The 21,855-nt window shown below is 51.3% G+C and overlaps 8 protein-coding genes across 8 annotated transcripts; 4 read left to right on the top strand and 4 right to left on the bottom strand.

Moving 5' to 3' along the window:
* Positions 1-305: 305 nt before the first annotated feature.
* Positions 306-3,821, bottom strand: GT037_004326 (anth-domain-containing protein; the record flags this gene model as incomplete). Its single annotated transcript, XM_038929373.1, has 7 exons — positions 306-392; positions 449-2,853; positions 2,902-3,144; positions 3,192-3,433; positions 3,497-3,572; positions 3,622-3,686; positions 3,781-3,821. The coding sequence occupies 7 exons, from the start codon at positions 3,819-3,821 to the stop codon at positions 306-308; spliced, it is 3,159 nt and encodes a 1,052-aa protein (XP_038787645.1).
* A 734-nt stretch (positions 3,822-4,555) lies between these two features.
* On the bottom strand, positions 4,556-5,986 carry GT037_004325 (pre-mrna-splicing factor slu7; the record flags this gene model as incomplete). Its single annotated transcript, XM_038929372.1, has 1 exon — positions 4,556-5,986. The coding sequence occupies one exon, from the start codon at positions 5,984-5,986 to the stop codon at positions 4,556-4,558; it is 1,431 nt and encodes a 476-aa protein (XP_038787644.1).
* Positions 5,987-6,287: 301 nt separating this feature from the next.
* On the top strand, positions 6,288-11,266 carry GT037_004324 (uncharacterized protein; the record flags this gene model as incomplete). Its single annotated transcript, XM_038929371.1, has 3 exons — positions 6,288-6,522; positions 6,571-11,210; positions 11,264-11,266. 3 exons carry the CDS (start codon positions 6,288-6,290, stop codon positions 11,264-11,266), a joined length of 4,878 nt encoding a protein of 1,625 aa, XP_038787643.1.
* A 218-nt stretch (positions 11,267-11,484) lies between these two features.
* Positions 11,485-12,642, bottom strand: GT037_004323 (uncharacterized protein; the record flags this gene model as incomplete). The annotated part of the gene is made up of 3 exons (XM_038929370.1): positions 11,485-11,654; positions 11,714-11,947; positions 12,477-12,642. The coding sequence occupies 3 exons, from the start codon at positions 12,640-12,642 to the stop codon at positions 11,485-11,487; spliced, it is 570 nt and encodes a 189-aa protein (XP_038787642.1).
* A 1,345-nt stretch (positions 12,643-13,987) lies between these two features.
* GT037_004322 (cytochrome p450 46a1) lies at positions 13,988-15,831 on the top strand (the record flags this gene model as incomplete). The annotated part of the gene is made up of 6 exons (XM_038929369.1): positions 13,988-14,077; positions 14,132-14,230; positions 14,292-14,413; positions 14,466-15,390; positions 15,450-15,616; positions 15,672-15,831. 6 exons carry the CDS (start codon positions 13,988-13,990, stop codon positions 15,829-15,831), a joined length of 1,563 nt encoding a protein of 520 aa, XP_038787641.1.
* Positions 15,832-15,946: 115 nt separating this feature from the next.
* Positions 15,947-16,957, bottom strand: GT037_004321 (uncharacterized protein; the record flags this gene model as incomplete). Its single annotated transcript, XM_038929368.1, has 1 exon — positions 15,947-16,957. The coding sequence occupies one exon, from the start codon at positions 16,955-16,957 to the stop codon at positions 15,947-15,949; it is 1,011 nt and encodes a 336-aa protein (XP_038787640.1).
* A 192-nt stretch (positions 16,958-17,149) lies between these two features.
* On the top strand, positions 17,150-19,417 carry GT037_004320 (uncharacterized protein; the record flags this gene model as incomplete). Its single annotated transcript, XM_038929367.1, has 3 exons — positions 17,150-17,162; positions 17,219-17,258; positions 17,308-19,417. 3 exons carry the CDS (start codon positions 17,150-17,152, stop codon positions 19,415-19,417), a joined length of 2,163 nt encoding a protein of 720 aa, XP_038787639.1.
* A 777-nt stretch (positions 19,418-20,194) lies between these two features.
* GT037_004319 (uncharacterized protein) lies at positions 20,195-21,718 on the top strand (the record flags this gene model as incomplete). Its single annotated transcript, XM_038929366.1, has 1 exon — positions 20,195-21,718. The coding sequence occupies one exon, from the start codon at positions 20,195-20,197 to the stop codon at positions 21,716-21,718; it is 1,524 nt and encodes a 507-aa protein (XP_038787638.1).
* Between the last annotated feature and the right edge of the window lie 137 nt (positions 21,719-21,855).

Below are 21,855 nucleotides of genomic sequence, written 5' to 3'. Positions count from 1 at the left end.
TAGACATAGGGTAGCGAGCAAAATCCCTCGACTGGAAGCTTCGGTCTATCAATAGCATGATCTTTTGACCCATGACTGAGATCGTTTGTATTCGCGTGCGCAATGTTAGGCATAAAGAACTCCATCATGTACAAGAAAGTTTTTATCTTGATCAAGGCCAAGCACATAGTCTTCCGTCAGCGATGGAAAAAGAAGGATTAAATTTTGTCCCTAGCGTGTCGCTACAACAAGACACAAGGATGAATCGCAACTATCAACGATGAATCGACCATGTTCCACAAAGCAAAGCGCTAATGTGCATACATCTACTCTTCGAGGTAAGAAAGCTTACGCATCTCACCCAACCTTGTCCTAGCCTGTGCAAGCGAGTTCTCGAGTTGCAGAATCTCAACCTAAATTGATTTGTTAGTAAATGTTCCTCTTCAAACAATGTTCGGTGTTCACATACCTGCTGCTCCATCTGGCGAACCTTGAATTCGTGGTCGCCCAACTTGCTGTAGTCGACTTCCTGGCCTTCGTCCCTGTTCTTCTGGGCAATAATCTCCTGTACCTGCCTGACAAGCGACCTGCAAGCCGCCGTGACAGTCTTAGACGCACCCTCGAGCCTGTCTTGTGTCTTGCTCATGAAGCTGGCCTTGACACGACTAGCAGCCACCAACTGAGCGGTGGAAGCAGCGACGTCGTTGGAGGCGACAATGAGCTGCTCAGGCGAGTTGCGACCGGAGATGACACCATCGGCGGTCTCGATGAGCATGTTTGTCGATGTGGCGACGGCCTTGGCAGCACTGATGAGACCTTCGGTCCAGCGGTTGTGCTTCTTGTAGAACTGCGTCTTGGACATGCTTCCTCGGCCTTCGCGAACAATTTCTTTCTGCGATTCTGTCGCTGCCTTGATGAGCTGGGCAATCGCGTTCGTGACGGCGATGGCGGCTTCGAGGATGGAGTCGTGAATCTTGAGCTCATAAGTTGAGTACTGGTCCCTCGGCTTCTTCATCAGCTTCGCCAGACGCTCGGCAGCCGCGTCGATGGCGTTGGCTGCCTTGGTCAACTCGTTGTCGACCAGATCGCCAAGGTCGCCAGAGGCATTGGTGATCTTGCTCTTGGGCGCGAACGCGTCTGCAAGCTTAGACAAGCTCTGCAGGTTGCGCACAACCTCGGTGCTGTTGTTGATGACAACGTTGATCTTCTGCTCTGCGTCCATGTCGTACATGCGCACTGACTGGACGTTACGGAAGAACCTGATGGTTGACATTGCAGAAGTCCTTGCACCACCAATGAGCTGGTCGGCCTTGTTCTCGTCAGAAGCGAATCGCGTCAATCCCTTGGTGTTCACCAAAACATCAACTATTGCGCCACCAAAGTTGTTAACGGCGTTAATGACCTCAGCATGCTTTGCGTTCGGCCCGTCAGCGATGAAGTTGTTGAACGCGGTCGAGAATTCCATGGTACATGTCGATGCCCTCTCAATCTGCGAGAGCACATACGGACCAGTAGCGTTCTGGTTACCAGCCTGCATAGGAGAGTCCAGTTCGTACAACGCATCGTCGACACGTTGCACACCACTTTGGAGGACCGAGTCGATGATGTCGTTGATCTTCTGAAGACTGTCTTGGATAAGGGTATCCAAGTGGCCGTCCAGCACATCATCGTTCGTGCCGGCATTGAGCTTCAGCTCGTTGAGTTCGAGCAGTGTCTGGTCCATACCGGCACGGAAGATCTCCAGCTCCTCCTCCTTGTCACGCAGTTGACGCTCCAAGTCAGAATCACCTTCGCGGTACTTCATCTGGAACTCATCTAGCGCACGGGTCTTGTTTCGCAGCGCCTCCTCAAGATCTGCAATCTCTCGGTTGTGTCTCGACAGCATTGCCGAGAGTTCTGAGCCCTTGCCGCGCTCGAGGTTGTCGGCTCTATCCAGAGCAGCGCGGAGTTCCCGCTTCAGTTTCTCGGTCTCCTCGCGGTGACCACCAGTGTGGCGGTCCTTCTCCATGAGTGCTCGGTCACGCTCACGGATCATATCTGCCAGCTCCAAGTTCTTGGTCTTGAGTTCGCGTTGCAGCCTGTCCCGGCTATCTATGGCTTCTTGGGCCGAGTTCGCCTTGAGCTGAACTGTCTTGAACTTCTGCAGCAATTGAAGATGCTCATGACGCAGTTGCGAATATAGCTTAGCCAGCGACTCGTACTTTGATCTCCATGTGTTGAGCTGCTCCTGAAGTGCCCTTATCTGATCGTCTCGCGAGCCCATTTGCTGTTGGAAGTTTTGATTCATTTGGTTGATCTCGCCTTCTAGAGCCTTCATCCTCTGGTCGTATTGTTGTAGCATGAGCTGGTCGCGTTCGTACTGTGCGCGCGCATTCAGGTTTTCCCGCTCAAGCTCAGCAAGACGCCCCTGTGTCTGCTGTTGATACTGGTCGCGCATGAGTTGCTCTTGCGCCAACCGAGCTTGTTCTGCCTGGAGCCTTTGTTGCTCTTCAAAGTCACGTTGTGCTTGCATCGCTTGCTGTTGCTGCTGCTGTTGAGCCTCCTCCCATTGTCGCTGTAGTCGCTGCTGTTCAGCTTCGTATTCCTCTTGCTGCCTACGCTGGTTGTCTTTCCAAAACTCGTTGATCGGCTCTGGGTCGACTGAGGGAGCGCGTGTGGGTTCTGCAGGCTTTTCGTTTTGTGGTCGTTTAGGTAGTGCAGGCGCACTCTCATCTTCAGAAAGTAGGTTTGGTGGTTCTTGTGGCAGCTTTGGTACTGTGATGAGGTTTGTCAGGTATCGCAGGTTCGAGCATTCGTAGTAGAACTTGACGAGACGGTAATGCTGCGCATCGTATCGTCCGCGTAGAGGCGAGAGCGCTTCATCGTCACCGAGCGCTACACTGGTTAGCTGGGTTGCAACTTGGCCGAAGTCCTGTCACCTACTGGTATGCATCGCGCGCAGCATGCTAGTGATGAACTTGTAGATACCATACGACTCCTGAACCAATGGCACTAACGCTGCTATCCTGCACTCATTGTTCGCGCCGCTTCGGAAGTGGGAGAAGATGAGCTTCTGGAAGGCATCGATCTGATCCTGTAGGGTCATAAGGTCCGAAATGGTTTCATACCCCTCGTTGGGGTCGTTGATCGACTTCAAGCTGATGTACTCCTCGTATTCGAAGGTTCCTGTTCCAATCAGCCCAATGCTTGTGCCCTGCTACCAACTTTCGTACCATTGAACTCCGGGTGTTGTCGGTGGAAGGCAAGCTTGGCCATGAGATAGTAGATGTACTCGGAGATAAGCGGCGCATATCCTCGCATGCCTTCGCCGACTGAGGAGCCGCGTGATAAGCTCTCAAGCCAGCTGGTGTTCGATTGCGCCTCCTTGAGAACGATGGGATGGCCTTCCTGTAGGACCTTGTGGACCGTAATGAGCGCTTTGAATGTTTGCACTTCGTCGGCGAGAATTGGCTGCCTGGAACATGCTATCAGCATTGGTCGCAGTTTGGGCACTACGGATGCGCCTTAGTTGACCTACACTTTCATGCCCTGCCAGAAGGAGGCAGAACTCTTGTGATCCCACGTGTAGACAATGCATGCTCGCACATGTTTTCCTGTGCCAATATAAGCCTCGCTCGCGTTCTCGGGAAGTTCGGCACGTACTCTTGGGTGAGACCTCTTCGATGCTTGTGGCTTTACGAATGTTGATGGCAAGCTCCGACTCCTGCCTGTGGTATTCTTTAGTCTGTACTCTGAACAATGCAGCGACGGGTTTCTATGTGTGTCTGGCACAGTCCGGCATGATGGCGATGGTATACGTACTTCCCCATGTCCACGTTGCGCGAGCTTCCGTAGAGCGCCATCTTGCTCGCCGTAAGCCCCTTCTTGGTTTAGTTGCTGGTGGTATCAGGTAACTGTAGAAATGAAAGGCTGTGGGTCCGTGTCGAGAAGGCGCGCAAAAGTAATGCGCAGGAATGAGGGGGTGTGGGGATGAGTTAAGTGGTTGCGCTGTTGGGGTCAGTCAACCATCAGAGGAGCTCCTACTACCTACTCGACCGACCCTGGGAGGTGGTTCGTGCTGCTTGGCGCTTCGTCATCGCCTTCACCCGCGACGAGGCATCGCACGCGATAATTGGTTGCTGCCCAACTAACCTTCTTACATTTCCCACTGTATCCCAGAGGTACTTGCAGGTAAAACCTCTTTACTCTAGCCATAATCCCCCCAAGGCGTGTCTTGCGCAACCCGTGCCGCGAACTCCTCCCCCCGGGCTGTGCATCCTGGCATAAACTGTTGCCTTCGCCATCGACTAACAACGCATACGCGGCTGCATGCGCAACCGCCTCAGAGTCTGAGTTGGCATTCGTGATGGAGGGTGAAAGGATGCATCTTCACTAAATGGGGCTACATGGCTTCGCTGCATGCACCCTCGAACCGCGAACTGTACCGATCACGCATGGCCAGCGCAACGATCATCAGGAACTGCTATGTCATTTTACATGATATGCTCGGATGCGACTCAAGGGTATAAACGCCATACAATGCTACTAGTAATACAATATTGATGCCCTATGACGCCGTGACGAAAGGCTGGACAACTTAAACCGCCTCACTTTTCCCTCCCTTGCTGAGATATGCTGCCATAGGGTCGGCAGCCATTGTCCTCTTGCGGCGATACTCTTCCATCTCTTCTTCATTTACGCCTCCAGTCATCTCGTCGAGAGCTCGTTTCCGACTGGCAGCATCGCTTTTCGCTTTCTCAGCCCGGTCTGGAGCATTCGGTACGTGCTCCTCGAGGGCCGCCTCTTCTTTCCATGCAATCTCTTTGGGAACTTCATCCAGGTCAGCACCGGTTCGCATCCGGTCTGCTAGCTCAAAAGCCTCCTTGCCTGCCTCGCCTGTACAGTACGAGTTCTTGACGGTGGAGTGACAGCATGCAAAACCCCATTGGAAGTTTGACCACCAACTGCCCCAAACTGATGTGTGGTTGTTGAGTAGTACATCCTCTGGATACTTGGACTTTGCCTTGACTTTTGGTGCACCCTTGATGCCGCCCCGCTCGTCGTACTCGACATATCGCTCGTTCTCTGTGACGGCCGTCTTGCGGAGTGTGTCGTCAGTGAACTTTTCCTGGGTGCCGTATTTCTCTGCCAGGGCCTTCTTCCTGGCTGCGGCCATCTCCTCAGCCTCCTTCAGCTGTTTCTTCCGCATGACCTCGCCAGATGTAGGATTGGCCTGTAAATGTAGCTTGTTTTTGTCCCCGCGCTCCTGTGTCTCCCAAGCATATCGCTGCGCCTTCTCAAACTCGGCTGCATCTCCAGAAGCCTTCATGAAGCCCTCCTCTGCTACCAATTGGGCTGCGTTGTCGGCTGTTGCACCGCTGTCCACCATGGAGCGTGTCTTGGGATCGTATTTGGCCGAGTCGAGATCCAGGTTGAGCAGATACTTTGCAGTGTCTTCTCGTAATCGCAAATTGCGCGTGGATGTGGCTTGCTTCCTTCCCATGTCTGTCTCAGCGTCGTATTTATCGCCCTCGTCTTCGTCGTCGGACTTGTCACCCCTTTCAGCTTCTTTTGCCTTCTTCCGGATCTCCTCCATGGCGTTGTACTCCTCAATGACTTCCTCAAAATGCGATGCATCGTAGCCATTCCATCGATCGCGCTTCGCATCGAAACCTAGTTGCACGTCCTGGATGACCTCGTCTGCCTCAATGTTCTTGCCCGTGAACTTGGCGCCCGCCTTCCGTGGCCGGCTTAAGCAGTCCTTCTTCTTGTGCGTCATGGCTCCGCAGTTCTCGCATGCGCCTTTGCGGAACTTGGTCGCAGCCGGCCCTACCTTCTTCCCGCGATCGTACCATTTTGAATCTTGCTCCTGCTTCTGTAGACGCTGATGCTCGAGGTAATCGGTGTTGTCCTCACCAGTCTCGTCGACTGCGTAGAAGGGCTTCTTGGAGATGAAGGAGGGGATATATTCGTTGCGCTCTTTCGCCGCGGCAGACACGTCGGGCTTCTTGGGTTGAGAGGGCGGCATGTTGGTCTTGGTGCGATGCCTCGGTCGCGTTGAGTGGTCAAGGTTGGCAGTGTTGGTAGAAGCTTTAGGTTGGCGGCGAAAGTGGATCGCGAATTAGTGGCGTAGGGCTGCAGTGTCGATCTCGCGTCTCACGGGACCACGCGCATTCCTGTCGCGACTTGTTGAGCACCGCGTCTCTTTCACCTTGCCACGCCACCGGTCCTTCCTGAGTGCGATGCGCCATTTCGGTTTCGAATAGTCTTCAGAACACGATGCGAGTCTTCATCTTCGCCCACACCTCTTGGATACCAGCTGTGCCGTCATGGACCCTTTCCGCTTTCGCCTGAACTGCATCGACAACTACCAAGCGGCACCAACAGACCTCGACCCTCCCCTACGGCGCAAACATGGTCCCGCGGGTCGCTTGGACGCGCCACAAGTCCCGGTAATTCGAGCATTTGGTGCGACCGAGACTGGGCAGAAGGTGTGCGCTCATGTCCATGGAGCGCTGCCTTACCTGTATTTGGAGTACAGTGGCAGTTTGGAGAGCGAGGTTGGTGGGTACAACATAGCCCTTGGACAGGAACAAAACTGACGCTTCCTAGTAAATGCGTACATCCTCGACCTTCGTACCTCTATTGACCACGCTCTCGCCACCGCCTACCGACGTAACGCATACGATGGAAAGTCGATATACGTTGGCCATATCTCCCTCGTCAAAGGCGTGCCCTTCTTTGGGTACAACGTCGGGTACAAGACCTTTTTGAAAGTCTACATGCTCAATCCTATGCATATGACGCGGTTCACCGATCTTCTGCATCAGGGAGCAATTCTGAACAAGGTGTTCCAGCCATACGAGAGCCACCTACAATACCTCCTGCAATGGATGTGTGATTATAACTTGTATGGGTGTGACTACATCAACTGCGGCAAGGTACAATTCCGAGGACCCGTTCCCGACAGTGACGAGGTAGATGTCACCGTGCACAAGTGGCACGATGCCTCTATTCCTGATGAATTCATGGCCGATGAGGATCAGTATCCGCGTCAAAGCCACTGCGCCCTCGAGGTCGATATATGTGTTCAAGACATTCTGAACCGGCACGAATTACAATATCGACCCATCCATCATGACTTTCTGGAACGTTCAAGCCAACTGCCTCGCAATCCAGACGACAAGTTTGTGCCATCAATGGCTGGTCTATGGCGAGATGAAACTCGTCGGAGAAAACGTCGCATGGGTCTTTCCGATCCTTCGAGCAGCCCATTCCCTGCTGAAGTTCTCGTGTCAATGTCGGCGGATGAACGGGACACAAACAAGGGTGGATGGATTCACGAAGAAGAATATCGAGAAATTGTCGAAAACTTGATTGTCGAGGAAAGACGAGGACAAGGAGAAGCAAGACTGGATACTTTCGTGAAGCCTGTCGCTGGTCAAGAACACATTAGGACTGCTGTAGAGAGCATCGAAGATCTCTATCCCGAGATTCTTTCTACACAACAACTCCCAAATGATGAGACCGAGCTAGATGATGATTATCTGACAGAAGACGATGGTACGCCTGTTGATGTTGGAGCCCGGCCGGCATTCGATGAACCGGGACCAAACCAGCTGCACAGTGACGCCACTACTGGCGACGAGCAGAATGAGAATCCAATAGACGCCGGTAATCAGTCCGATACTGAAGAGCAACAATCACTGGATCCCCTGACTGCATCATTACTCAACGGCTCTAGTGACATGGAAGCTGAAGATCTGCTCATCGACGAAGGCATTGATTTGGTCGATCCGAACGATGATGGCGAATCACTCAGTAGCCCGATAAATACGCGGAAGCGCTCTCTTGATTCTATAGACGAACAAGACAAGAAGCGTCAACGAGTAGCAGCCGTAACCCCGGGTACCAACAAACGCGTTTCGTTTCGCAATGCCCTTAACAAGGATGAAGAGTCGCAGCACCCTGTTCAGGCTTCGCAAGGAAGTACTAAAGCTCAGGGTCTGGGAGGACCTACTACACTTTCGTTTCCCGTAGTGAAGAATCCGAATGCGCCGGGGACGATACTTCGCTTGAGCCAATCGAGGTATTCAAACTCACAAGAAGGACCAAAGACACCCGGACCGAAGTATCTTGAGGCGAAAGCCTCGCAACACTCCCCTACGACTCCGTGGACACACCAGAAGACTTCGCCTATGATGCTGAATAGCAACACCCCGAAAGCTCGCACTCAAGCAGCCTCTTTAGTGCAGCGATTGGAAAAACTACAGAAGCACGTGCATCCAACTGTCTACTATGGCTCTCTACCTCCATCGGTTGAGGTTGTCGAAGGTACTTGGATGCATGCTGGACTTCCGCCAGTAATCTATCAGGATGCCTACTACAGCAAGGACAAGGATGTCCCGGATCGACCGAGAAATTATGCGGGTAAAGAGTTCATCCTACAGAACACTACGTTACCGTATCTTCCTCCGTTCGACCCCACCGGTGCGTCTCTTGCCAACATCGGAGAGTATCCGCTTGCTGTGGTAGACAAAAGCAAGGAGACTACAATGAACCAAGCAAGGTCACGTCGTTGTGGCCTGCGTCATTGGGAGCTTGCTACACCTCCACCTACCTTTAAGGAAGTTGAGAGATGGAACAATCGGCGACCGAAGCCACGCAAGGTAGCGAAGTCCAACTCCGAAGCAGAAGAGCTGACGCCAGCAACATCACGCAAGTTCAAGCCCATGAGTCATCTTTCACAAATCGAAGGTCCAACACAGAAGAATCCGCATGGCTTCAAATACTCTCTAAAACAAGATACGACCAGTGTCAAGCACGAGTCTCAATACATGAGTATCATGAGCTTAGAAGTACACGTGAATTCCAGAGGTTCCCTTGTACCAGACCCGGCTGAGGACGAGATCCAATGCATTTTCTGGAGCGTGCAGGGTGAGGAAAATGCGACTACCGACCGCCCACGTGCCGGCATTTTGTGCTTCTCTGACGAAGGCGGCATCGCTGAACGAGTTGCTAAGCAAGCCCCAGTAGAGGTGGAATACGAGGAAGATGAGCTGGATTTGATCAATCGCGTAGTCGATATCGTCCGCCAGTTCGATCCGGACATACTCACTGGATACGAAGTACACAACAGCTCTTGGGGTTACCTCATAGAACGTGCGAGGATGAAGTACGAGTACAATCTGTGCGATGAGATCAGCAGGATGAAGTCGCAATCCCATGGCAGATTCGGAAAGGAGGCCGATCGATGGGGCTTTACACATACTTCGACTATTCGAATCACTGGCCGCCATATGATCAATATTTGGAGAGCCATGCGAGGAGAGCTAAACTTGCTTCAGTACACTTTGGAGAACGTAGCTTTCCACTTACTCCACAAGCGCATACCACACTACCAGCATTCTGATCTCACGACTTGGTATCTAAGCGGCAAGCCACGGGATCTGGCAAAAGTGATCGATTACTTTCTAACACGCGTACAACTTAATTTCGGCATTCTGGAAGCCAACGAGACCGTGCCTCGAACTAGCGAGCAAGCTCGTCTGCTTGGCGTGGACTTCTTCGCAGTCATCTCGCGAGGCTCTCAGTTCAAGGTAGAATCTACCATGTTCCGTATCGCAAAGCCCGAGAACTTCATCCTTGTTTCACCAAGCCGAAAGCAGGTCGGTCAACAGAATGCGCTTGAGTGTCTACCTCTGGTGATGGAGCCGCAGAGCGCATTCTATTCAAGCCCGGTGCTTGTCTTGGACTTCCAATCGTTGTACCCTAGTGTGATGATCGCTTACAACTATTGCTACTCAACATGTCTTGGACGTATTGTCAGCTGGCGAGGCCAGAACAAGATGGGTTTTATGGACTTCAAGCGCGAGCCGCAATTGTTGGAGCTGGTGAAAGATCACATCAACATTGCGCCAAACGGTATGATGTACGTTAAGCCAGAGATGCGGAAGTCGCTGTTAGCGAAGATGCTCGGTGAGATCTTAGAGACTCGCGTGATGGTCAAGAGCGGGATGAAGCAGGACAAAGACGATAAAGCATTGCAACAGCTGTTGAACAACAGGCAGCTGGCATTGAAGCTACTAGCAAACGTCACCTATGGATATACGTCTGCGTCGTTCTCCGGTCGCATGCCATGTTCAGAGATTGCGGACAGCATCGTCCAGACTGGTCGCGAGACCCTCGAGAAGGCTATTGCGATCATCCATGCAACTGAGAAGTGGGGTGCAGAAGTCGTCTACGGAGACACTGATTCACTTTTTATCCACCTCAAAGGACGCACCAAGGACCAGGCATTCACCATTGGCGAGGAAATTGCTGCAGCCATCACCGCAGCGAACCCACGACCCATCAAGCTTAAATTCGAGAAGGTATACCATCCTTGCGTTCTACTTGCGAAGAAGCGTTACGTAGGCTTCAAGTATGAGCACCGAAACCAGAAGGAGCCGGACTTCGACGCCAAGGGAATCGAAACAGTCCGTCGAGATGGTACACCTGCGGAGCAAAAGATCGAAGAGAAAGCCTTGAAGCTTTTGTTCCGCACGGCAGACCTCAGTCAAGTAAAACGCTACTTCCAAGAACAATGCGCAAAGATCATGGAAGGGCGCATCAGCATCCAAGACTTCCTCTTCGCCAAAGAAGTCAAGCTGGGCACATACTCTGATAGAGGTGCTCCACCACCCGGTGCCCTTATTGCCACAAAACGAATGCTCGCCGACCCGCGTGCCGAGCCTCAGTATGGCGAACGTGTGCCCTACGTAGTCATCACTGGTGCACCTGGAGCCCGCCTTATCGACCGCTGTGTCAGCCCCGAGACCCTACTTCAGAGTGATCATCTAGAGCTCGACGCGGAGTACTACATCAGCAAGAACCTGATTCCACCCCTTGAACGCATATTCAACCTCGTTGGCGCCAATGTACGGCAATGGTACGACGAGATGCCCAAGACACAACGCATCCGCAACGTTTCAATTCCCATGGCTCTCAGAAATGATAAAAGCAATGCTGTTCACGCTGGTGGTAACACATCTCTCAAGAAAACACTGGAGAGCTACATGAAATCCTCACATTGCATGGTCTGCCGTTCGAAACTCACTACTTCCGCACCGGCACAGTTTCCACGCGGCGAAGTCAAGCCATACGCCATGCTGTCACTATGTGTGAGCTGTCTCAAGCGTCCTGCGCATTCGCTACTATCGTTGAAGTATCGCGTCTGGGATACTGAGACACGTGTATCACAAGTTGAAAGTGTGTGCCGGCGATGCTCAAACATAGCCTGGGGCGAGGAAATTAAATGTGACAGTAGAGACTGTCCTGTGTTCTACACACGTATCAAGGAACGCTCAAGATTATTGGCATTGCAGGATAGTGTCTTTCCTCTCATTGAATTAATGGAGAAAGAGGATGATGAGACATACCTAGAAAAAGAAGAAAGCAGAGTGAGGGATGCGAGTAAAAAACTGGCTTGGTGAAGTTCTCGCCATTAGCTTGAGTATTGGTTACACATATTGATTCCAGTGCGAGCTACTTCGAGTCCAAAAACGTATAACAAGCCTTAATCTTTCCACCTACGATAGTCAGGATATCCTCACCCACCAGCGCCATCTCCCCACTGCCAGATCTCTTGATACCCCATTTCACCTTTGTCACCCACACGTCATCTTCATCATCATGTTTCAAGCACTCAACATCATCTGAATATCGAATCAGTTCTTCTCACCAGTCAAGGACTCATTGCGGCCTGAAAACTCACCTAGAGCAACAAACCCATCGCCCGCTTCGCCCATACTTTGTATTTTGTTCACCATTTCACTGATGGCCTCGTGTGATTTGAAAACACCTAGTGCGTCTACAAAGAGTACCTCTGCGCTTGGTACCCAGAGATCGGTGATGGCTTGCATACGTGTTGATACGTCTTTCTGACCGAAGATGGATGAGAGGTTGAGGAGTGTTAGGGATTCGGCACGGGACTGGGGGGTTGACATTTCTGTAAGTGACAAGGTAAAGAGAGAAGAAGTAAACGATGTGAGGGAGGTTGTGTTATGTGCAAAGGTTCACAACTCGAAACGAGTGAGAGACCATAGGTTTATGGGTCGGTGTTGTATCATGTCAAGATGAGTCGTGAGTAAGCAAAAGCTATATGCACTAACGGAAATGGGTAGGAGAAAGAACCCTGCTCATGCAGCAGCAATTCTGACATGGGTTAGCAGCCGCAATCGTAACGATAGAGAAGCACTTGAGTATAACCAACACAGAGTAGGTCTCAATCGAATCCAAGGTCTACTGGGGTATCATTAATGTAGCATGAAGTCTCTTCTATCTGTTGTCGCCATCCTCCAGCTCTACAATGAGGACATCCAGACCATCAAGATCTTTATAAGGCGGAGGTGGTGGACTCATTTTGTAAGGTGGAGGTGGTGTTGAGTGCACCACATAGGTATCCAAGCAGGGCTCGCGTTTAGCAGTAACGGGTAGCCATGTATCGACTTCATTGCGACGCACAACATCGATCTCACCTAACTCGCAATCGATCTCTGTGCCCTCCAATCGTTGGACAATATAAAACGCTATTTCGATTGCGAGGTAGACGATGAGGAACTGGAGAAAGATGGTACCCATGATGATGAATGTAATCGATGACAAGAATGCGTCTTCAATGTCCTCAGGGGAGGACTCCGTCATGATGGGAAGTTCGAACTGGTGATCTCGAATTATATTGAACATATGGATATCGGGTTTGGAGGTTAGTTGACGCGATGTTGGTTGACGGTCCTTTCCAAGTGGTGCTAAGAAGCATGAGCTGATTCTATGTATACCTGGACGCGGCATTGTAAAGTAGGTGCTGTGCAATTTTGATGCGTTTCCTTGTGAACAATGCGGGATTATTACTATCGAAGGTCTATATATCATTCTGAATGCGTGCTGTGACTACAGAAGTCAACACAGAAGGAGGTTTCAGGACGGAGTTGCAGCGACAGGCGGGGGTTGGGCAGTGCAGGATGTGGCACTAGTACGAATGGGGGTTAGTATATGCCCTTGACCGTTTTCCTACCTAGGTGGCCAGCCGGACGACTGATCCGCGCCCTCTACATTTTAGCCGCCATCAGCACTATCTCCCCTAAGACCCTTTCCTTTTCTTGTCGCTGGTTTCATCCTGCAAGTAATATCCCATTTCTGGTCGTGTCCTAATGCTCAGTCTTTCGTCCTTGGCAGTACTTTACCACTGTATCTTCAGCGAATCGCTGAGCGATCACGAAAACGCAACCAATTCCAAAAGCATATAACTGGCTTACAAAGGTATTGGAAACACGCATAAGCACTTGCGAGGTTAGCCTGTACAATGGCTGCATTCAGTTTCAGTTTAACATGCAAGGGAGTATGACGCCAAGTCCACGCACGTACGGAATAAATCTTACGATGTTGGGGATGGGCCTTCGAGTCTGCTGGAGGCCTAGATTCTTAAGGGCAACATTCGTTGGCCTGGCTTTGGTGAATAGTAGGATTGAATCGCTCTAGTTGTATTGCACTGGAGGCCCTCTGATCGCCGTGGGAATGAATCTCACGCAAGGCGGAATCCTGCTGATAGCTGCCATCGAAGCTGATATGGACTGCCAACGGATGCTGGCGGGATGTAAGCATATCAGCAAGGTTGCTTTGCTGGTCGCTGTATGTATTGAGAACAAGACGCATCTGGGGTAGCTGACAGCACGTCGTGTGTGATTTGCTAGTGGCTTCCAAGCATGTTCTATGACCTATCACAGCAGAGTGATGATATCGCTAGCTCTTACCTCTCTCGCGGTCACCTATATGAAGAAAAAGGCTCCCGAGTACAAGCCTGATGGGCAAATCGACTCTTATCTCCAGTAGTGTCAACTCACAGTTTTCGAACAGCCTCGCAAACTCCTGCAGGATTGCATACTTTACTACAACATCTATTGGAACAACACAAAGCTTTTTGATTCAGTGAATAGTGACGGCGATAGCTTGCGACCTTGTCACATTGTTTGTCCGTACTTAGACGCCCAATATGGCGACCTTTGAGAAGGGTAGCTCAGCGCTTCCTAAGATCCTTCAAAACCTCACGGCTTTGCAGATTTCAATTACTGTAATCGTTCTTGTAGGAATACAGTCATGACCATTGGTTCGATATAGTAGTCTGATATAGCAGTAGTTTTTCACAAGATGGGTCCTCCAAGGCCTATACCGATTATACTTCCATCCATTGCGCCACTTCCCCGGCCCAAGATTTTCCGCTTTCACCCGCATACCAGTAAGTGTGCCTTCACGAACTCGGGGTGAGGGGTATATTAATCTTATGGACTCATATTTAGCAACTCTACGCTACATTTACGGGTAAATTGCCGTTCTACGTTGCTGACTGCCACAACAAATATGGACATGTTGTGCGCATATCACCCTACGAGATCAGTTTCACCAACTCTGAAGCATGGCGGTAAGATCTCAAAGCCTACAGAACATGATTATCACTGACCTCGTACATTTAGTGATATCTACGGTTACGGGTCCAAAACTGGTCCTGGCTCCGCGCCTCCAAAACATTGGCCCCGCTACGGTACGAATCCTAACGGCGTACCTTCCTTACTCCAAGATCCAGACGATGTAAACCACGCTCGCGTACGTAAGATCTTTAGTCCGGCGTTCTCGGAACGCGCTATCAAAGCGCAAGAGCCACTGTTCATGAAGTACGTCGACGATTTGGTACAGATTCTCAAAGATGGAACCGTCTCCAGCACTACCGGCACTGCAACATACGATGTGGTCGACTTGTACAGTTTCACAACGTTTGACGTGATGAGTGACCTTACCTTCGGAGAGTCCCTGCATATGCTTAAAACTGGTACTTACGACCCATGGGTGGGTACCGTTCTCGGCTTCATGAAAGCGAGCCTGCGGATTAATGTAATAGTATCAAACTACCCGCTCGCTGCTAAGGTTCTGAAGCCCATCATGGAACTTTTGTTCTCAAAAACGCGATCCCGGCTCTTCGACACAACCAGCAAGCGCGTCACAAAGAGATTGGAGAAAGGGAGAGAGAGTAAGGTTGGGGTTGACTTATGGGATCTAGTGCTGAATCAGGAAGAGAAGGGCAAGCAGGGTCTTGAGAGGGGGGAGATGGATAGCAATGCTACTACGTTCATGGTAGCGGGTACAGAAACTACGGCGACCTTGTTGACCGGACTGACCTACCTGCTACTGACGCATCCAGAATGTCATATGAAACTTGTCAAAGAGATTAGAACCACGTTTCAAGAAGAGGCAAGCATCAACATGGAGGCTATCGCAAAACTACCCTACCTCAAAGCATGTATTCAAGAAGCTTTTAGGCTGTATCCGCCTGTTGCAGTAGGATTGTTGCATCTGACTCCTAGCAATGGATCGACAGTATGTGGACACTTTGTCCCACCAAATGTAAGTTTACATATATCACGTTAAGGAAGTAAGCCTAGCTAATTCATTTACCCCATAAGACCATCGTCTCAGCAACGCACTACGCCATGTACACTTCCGCTAGAAACTTCACCGATCCACTTTGCTTCATCCCCGAACGCTGGACCGACGATGCAAGATTCGCAAATGACGATCGTGCGGCTTTACAGCCGTTCTCTGTAGGCCCAAGAGATTGTTTGGGCAAGAAGTAAGATTTGCAACAGATACGATTGTGACGTCTGACTGACTGACTGGTGCGATAGCATGGCGTACCATGAGATGCGACTGATTATTACGAAAGTACTGTGGAACTTTGATCTGGAGTTGCCTGAGGGGAACGGGGATTGGTTCGACCAGACTGTGTTTACGCTCTGGCAGAAGGGACCATTGAACGTGAATGTGAGGATGGCGCAACAAGCGTGATGGGTGGAATGTCTGTGGTGTACTGTCTGCAGTGGCGAAAGTCGTTGTTTGTATCATGAAATGGTCATACACGTTATCAAAACATAGCCTATTTACACTGTTGAAGATATGATCATTACCATCCCCACAGCGTCTTTATCGTATCACCGAACGTCGCTTGACCAGCCTCTTTTCTCTTCATACGAGCTACCCGTTCTTCGATGAATGTCTGCTCCAATTGTTTTGAGACACCAGTCTGCGCGCGGATTTCACCTACTATGGCCATTCTCTCAATCTCTCGCTCTTCTGGTGTCAAACTCTGAAGCTTCTTTTCGTACTCCTTTCGTACATCGGGCTTGATCTGGCTCCAGACCTCGGTGTCATCCAAAGTGGTACTTGACTTGCCAATCTCAGCTACAGGTACAGCTTTCCGTGGTGTTGACGATACGCCACCCACCGCCTCGACGACATTTCGTTTCGACAAGATGCTTTCGAATTTCGGTACTGGTCGCCCCTCTGCTTTCGCCTTCTCCATCTCCTCTTCTTGCTGTATCATGCGCTGGTAGAGTTTATCTGCGTGCATTTGTATCCGCTCGTCCTCCTCTGGTGATCGCTCGTCCATGGTCATGTATCCCAGCGCTTTCAGAAACTTGGATTGTATATCGTAGCAGCGGTTGAACTTGCGCGACTCGGCGATGCACATGGTTCCTGCTGACCACCATGACTTTGGATTCCGGAAGCACTCAAATTGTTCCATGTACTCGAGTGCGCAGTTTTCCATGGCTACTCGTCCAATTGAGGCTTTGCGGTCGTTGTAGGCGTCTACGAGGTCTCGTAACCGGTCTTGCTCCGACTTTCCACGATCATCGATGATATTTTGAGGGGTATAATTCTTCCATAAGTCGGCATAGCGGCCATCCTGGAACTGCGATTGCGGGGGTACGACGGGTTTTTGGGCGTCTGTTTGTGTTTGCGGCTGCGATTGAGATTGTGTCTGAGTTGGCGATTCGGTGGGCTTTCCTTTGGGAGCGGGCGGCAGTGAGGGTTTGGGGCCAGTGGGCGCTTCTTTTTTGAGGAAGTCGCGGAGGGAGGGATCGAGTTGGTCTTGCCCGCTGGAGCTATCGCCGCTTCCCCAGAGCCAGCCCATGGTTGCGTCGGCGTATGTCTTGGTTCGTGTTGGCGCGGTGAGCAGGTGAAAGTTCCCAAGTTGCGGGGACAGTGAACATGGGTTCGGCAGTCGGAGCTTTGGGACATGTTCTAGCGCGTCTGTCTCACAACATCGACTCGATTACGCGACGAGACGACACCAACCCCGACAATTGTTACGACCGACATTGTTATGGCGCCAGTCGGTATGTCTTGTTGTTCCATAGCCCTGCATCTGGGACCAGTGCTTACAAGCTCGTAGATCGCCGCGAACATCGACAACAACGCGTGCGCGGTGCAGGGTAAGACAATCTCAGAAATCCCGACACGCGCAAACGCTGACAACCACAGGCCCTCATCTGTCCAGGCTTCTTTTGGCTTCAACTTCGGCGCTCTTGGCTCCCAACCAGCCAAACAACCCGCTCCTGCGCCTCAACCATCACCGCGTCCAACACCAGCCCAAAGTACCCCTCGCGCTGCAAATGGCTCAGCACAGCGGCAGAGAAGCGCGTCGCTCCAGCGCAACAGTGCTTCCAAACGGACAAGTACGCCAAAAGATAACACGGTAACCCCGCAGTTAGGCAAGAGGAAGCGGGCTTCTCCAAACGCGCAACTGGGCGCAGACGATGGGGCGGAAGATGAGCTGAGTCCTGATCGGGAGCAGGCCGTGCGCTCTGTCGAGAAGAGCAGGAGAGTCGTCGGGACGGTTCTACCTATACATGAGGAGCAAGACAATGCACCAGACGAGTTATCTATATTGGACGAGGGCACCAGTACTGTACGCGAGGCAGTCTTCGCCAGATCTACAGTAGTCAAGCGGACGCCTCCACAAGTCTCGTCGCAAGTACGCGTGTCCCCTGGAAGCTCCCGCAAAAAGACGCCCACTACCGACAGAGTCGAGGAAGCGTCGGTCGCATCACGGCCATCGACATCAAGACGATCCAAATCTACGGATCCTGGCCCAGCCACACCCAGTGTGCTTCCGAACGGGCAACCGAGAACATCGTCCGCCTCACAGTCCGGGACGGTTCTTGAAACACCAACCGTGGCTCCACTGCACGAAGATGGTGAAGATGAGTTATCGCCACAACTGAATGGATCCACCCCACGAGTGGTTGGTAGCGAACCGCGGCCGCAGCCAATGACACAAGCAGAGACAGAAATGCATGTAGACGAGCTCTCTCCACCCAGCCAACCGACTCCAATCCAGATATCACCAATAGCAAACGGCATATCAACGCTACAGATAAATGAGCATGAACCTGTGGAGCAAACCACTACACCGCTTCTGGCCAAACGCGGAAGACCGCGACGTATTTCGGAGAACGAAACTGCGGAGCAGGAAGCCCTTTTGGAACCCGCTACGGGGAAGCCCGCCAAGCGAGGAAGGCCGCCACGAGTAGCAGAGGATATCCAGAAAGAAGAGACACCTCAAGCCAAACCTACTAAGCGTGGCAGACCAAGGAAAGAAGTTGCAGTCCAGCAAAGCGAACTTCAAACAACGCCACGTGTGCACCAGTCGGATCAAACAAATGGCGTGGATTCTGCAGCGAAAGAAGCAGAGGTTGTCGACGAACTCTCCCCTTACCACGGACGAACGCCCATACATCCCCCAAAATCGAGAACCCGGAAAAAGGATGTTGTAGAGATTTCCAGTGCGGATGAAGACTCCAACGCATCCGAAGAACCAGAAGTTGAAGAATCGGAAGTCGAAGAACCAGCTGAACCTTCTCCACGGCCCAAGACAAGCAAACCATCTCCCGACCAGATGCAGCGCGTCAAATCTACGACGGAGAAGCCCCCTCGCAAACGCCAGAAATTTGAAGGACCGAAGCACACCATCTCTATCATGCGTATTAAAGGCTCTACCGTTCGAGGCATCACAGTGGCCGACACTACGCGTACTATCCTAGAAGGAACAATCGACCAACGTCTCAGCCGTATGGCCGAGAAGCTGCAAGCCTCACAAGACTCCGCTCGGCGTAAGGAACTACGGACCGAGATCAACCTCTCATTGTCCTTCAAGGAGAGCCTTACCGAGAAGCTGCTAGACTTGCAGGATGCTAACGACCTCCTGAGCTCCAACTTCAAGAAAACCAAGTTGCTCAAACGCGACAATGCCGAGCTACGCAAGGAAATTCTCAGTCTGCAAGACAGCAGGCAAGAGATTGCTATCGAACACGACAATATCCAAGCACGTTACGACGCAGAGAAAGCCGAAGCTGAGGCCAGAAATACCCTGAGTGACAACATGTTTGAGATCGAGGCTGCAATAAAGAATGGGCGTGATAAGGCACGTAAGGAAGGTAGAGAAAACGAAGGTCCCCAAATTCCACTTGGCATGCTACTGGAAACAGTAGGAAATGATGTTGCCTCGCGTGGTGGCGGTCTTCTTGCCAATATTAAGGGACTCAACGGGCTCTTGGAGCGAGCTGCAGGCTGGCTCGAAGGAAGAGCCTGATTGCACAGCGAATAGCTGTATGGCGTTTATTCTTGTGTACTTTCGGCTACGATACCCGGCAAAACCGCCACCTTTGATATGATATTTGTCGTTCTTACATCTCACTGTCTTCATCTTGCACTGCCTCAACGCGAGTACAGCGAAATTTGAAAAGCTATTCACAAGGTCTAGACTGCGGATAGTCCTGTTTGCTGCAGTGCTACCAGGAGTAGTCGCGTGCCTGCTTCCTTTCGGTCTAGCGGCCGCTTCGCAGATCTGGGGGCATCGGGTCCGCTTTCATGCACATTGCGTAACCGTGCATCATTAAAGCAGACAATGACCTTGCTGTGCGCATCACAGGGTCCAGAGAACCGTTAAGTTAACAGTCCAGCCACCTAGTCTACGCTCATCTGACAGCTCCTTTTACATCTCGTTGGTTTCTGAGGCTCCGTCTATTCCCGTGTTGACACTCGCGCTTTGCCCTTCTCAGACTTTGCTTTCAAAGGTCAAAGCTTCTCATCCTCCTCGTCTGCAATTGTGCAAGGTGCATCCAGCATAGACCCTTCCTTCCAGAAAAAGCAAAAGTCTTGTAATCAGCCTTGTGTTTCGCTTTAATTAAGAACCCCATCATTGTATAGGTGGAAAGGCAAAGAGCATACGCGGACGAAGAGATTAGTTTCTGCCGACCTCGGGAGTATCACCGGACCTATCCCACCAAGCCTACTGTTTCTCCGAAGTTCACCGGATTGATACACGACCCAACTGACGTAGATTGGTCTTACATCAACTAACTCCAAGATGACTCGCGGACCTATCACCTGCGACACTAGCCTCCCAAAAACACCGAAGGCAACTTTAGCACCAGCCACGCCAACAACCTCGGTCGCACCCCCTAAGACCCCACCGTCGACGAAATTTCCTCGCAATCCGTCAAACAAATTCTGGGCCCAGGAACAGCAGAGAAGATTATTCCTGGAACACCTGAAACGATGGTCCTTGAGCCACGACTCGAGCACTTTCTTCCAAGGCAAGATAAGTTTGCTTCCTCCTGAGCCTGGTGCGAATGAGGATCTGGCGCTGGGCAAGACTGTGACCTGTATTCTGACCGACTCGAGCTTTACGGATTTCAGGAAGACTGTTGCTATTAGACTTTTCAACCCGCAAAAGAACAGTAAGAAGGGCACGACAAGCCATTTTGAACGGGATATGAAGAGCAAGAGTATGGACCTATTCAGAAGCGATATGAGGCTCTCTGAGCGCCGAGAAGAGTGTTATACCAGAGAAGAGGATGCTTGGCCGTTGTCTCCATCAAAGCCGAATCCATCGACCAGCTACTATTACAAACTCGTCATCCGTTACGGCTCTGGCTGGCTCTCGGCACGCGACTACCTAAACAAACTCTACTTCTCGCATTTCGCAGCTCGTTTCCCAGGCCGGAATGTCAACTGCGTCACGGGCACGGCCGACCACTTTTTCGGCGTTCGTTCCAAAGCTCTTGGTCCACCACCCTGCGATAGAGACACAGTACCCATCCAGCCGCTTTTCCATCCCTTCCAACGCCTGCCCACCGAGCTACAGGAAATGATCCTCATGACAGCCATCGGTATGACACGCGATTGCGATCTCACCAACGACCCACGCAGAAACTGCAGCAATAACCCGAAAGCCACCGAAAGACCAATCAGTCTATCAACCATGCTACGAATCTCACGCCATATCTACACCACAATGCAACCGTATATATTCCACAGCACGACCTTTCACTTTGGCTTAAGCGGTACTACAAACTTCCTCTGGCAATCTGGACCCGTTCATCGCCCTCAGATACGGCGTCTGGCTTTCCATTTTGGGAAGAATGCTTTACTCCACTGCGTGCGCTGGTTAGCCGCAGATCCCATTTTTGACCTTCTGGAACCCCCGCAACCGAATGGAGGTTCTGGACTACCTCTTTTCTGGCGCTGTCAGTTGCGCGCTCTGGCACAGGAAGTGCATCTGTTGGATCTTGTTGTTGATATTGAGGGGATACCGAAAGCGGATATCGCCATGGTGGTTAGGATATTAAGGGATGTGTTTGGCAGTGTTGAGAGAGTGAAGTTTGTGGATGGTGCTGCGCCCGGTAAGACGGAGGTCGTTGACAAGGGAGACGAGAGGTTAGCTGGCCTTGGGAAAGGATCGTGGAGGGACATGGTGAAGGGATACATCGAGAGGTATCGCCGCCAGATTGGCTGGCACAACTGGCATTTCAAGATGGACTTGGTGCCGTTGAAGGAGGAAGAGGTGGATGATTTGATGGATAAGGAGATGGCGTTCTTTGATAATTGATGACTGTGAATCGATGCTAACGATACAGGACGGGCGTTCTTTGGGTAATGATCTAAGGGAAATGGGCTACGAATCATGAGTCATGCATTCAAATTTTCTGTATATATTGCTAGAAGTTCTTAGAATGTGTGTTATAG

Source organism: Alternaria burnsii (genome assembly GCF_013036055.1).
Source record: "Alternaria burnsii strain CBS107.38 chromosome Unknown 698, whole genome shotgun sequence".
Lineage (NCBI taxonomy): Eukaryota > Fungi > Ascomycota > Dothideomycetes > Pleosporales > Pleosporaceae > Alternaria > Alternaria burnsii.
This window is presented reverse-complemented; position numbering and strand designations above follow the sequence as displayed.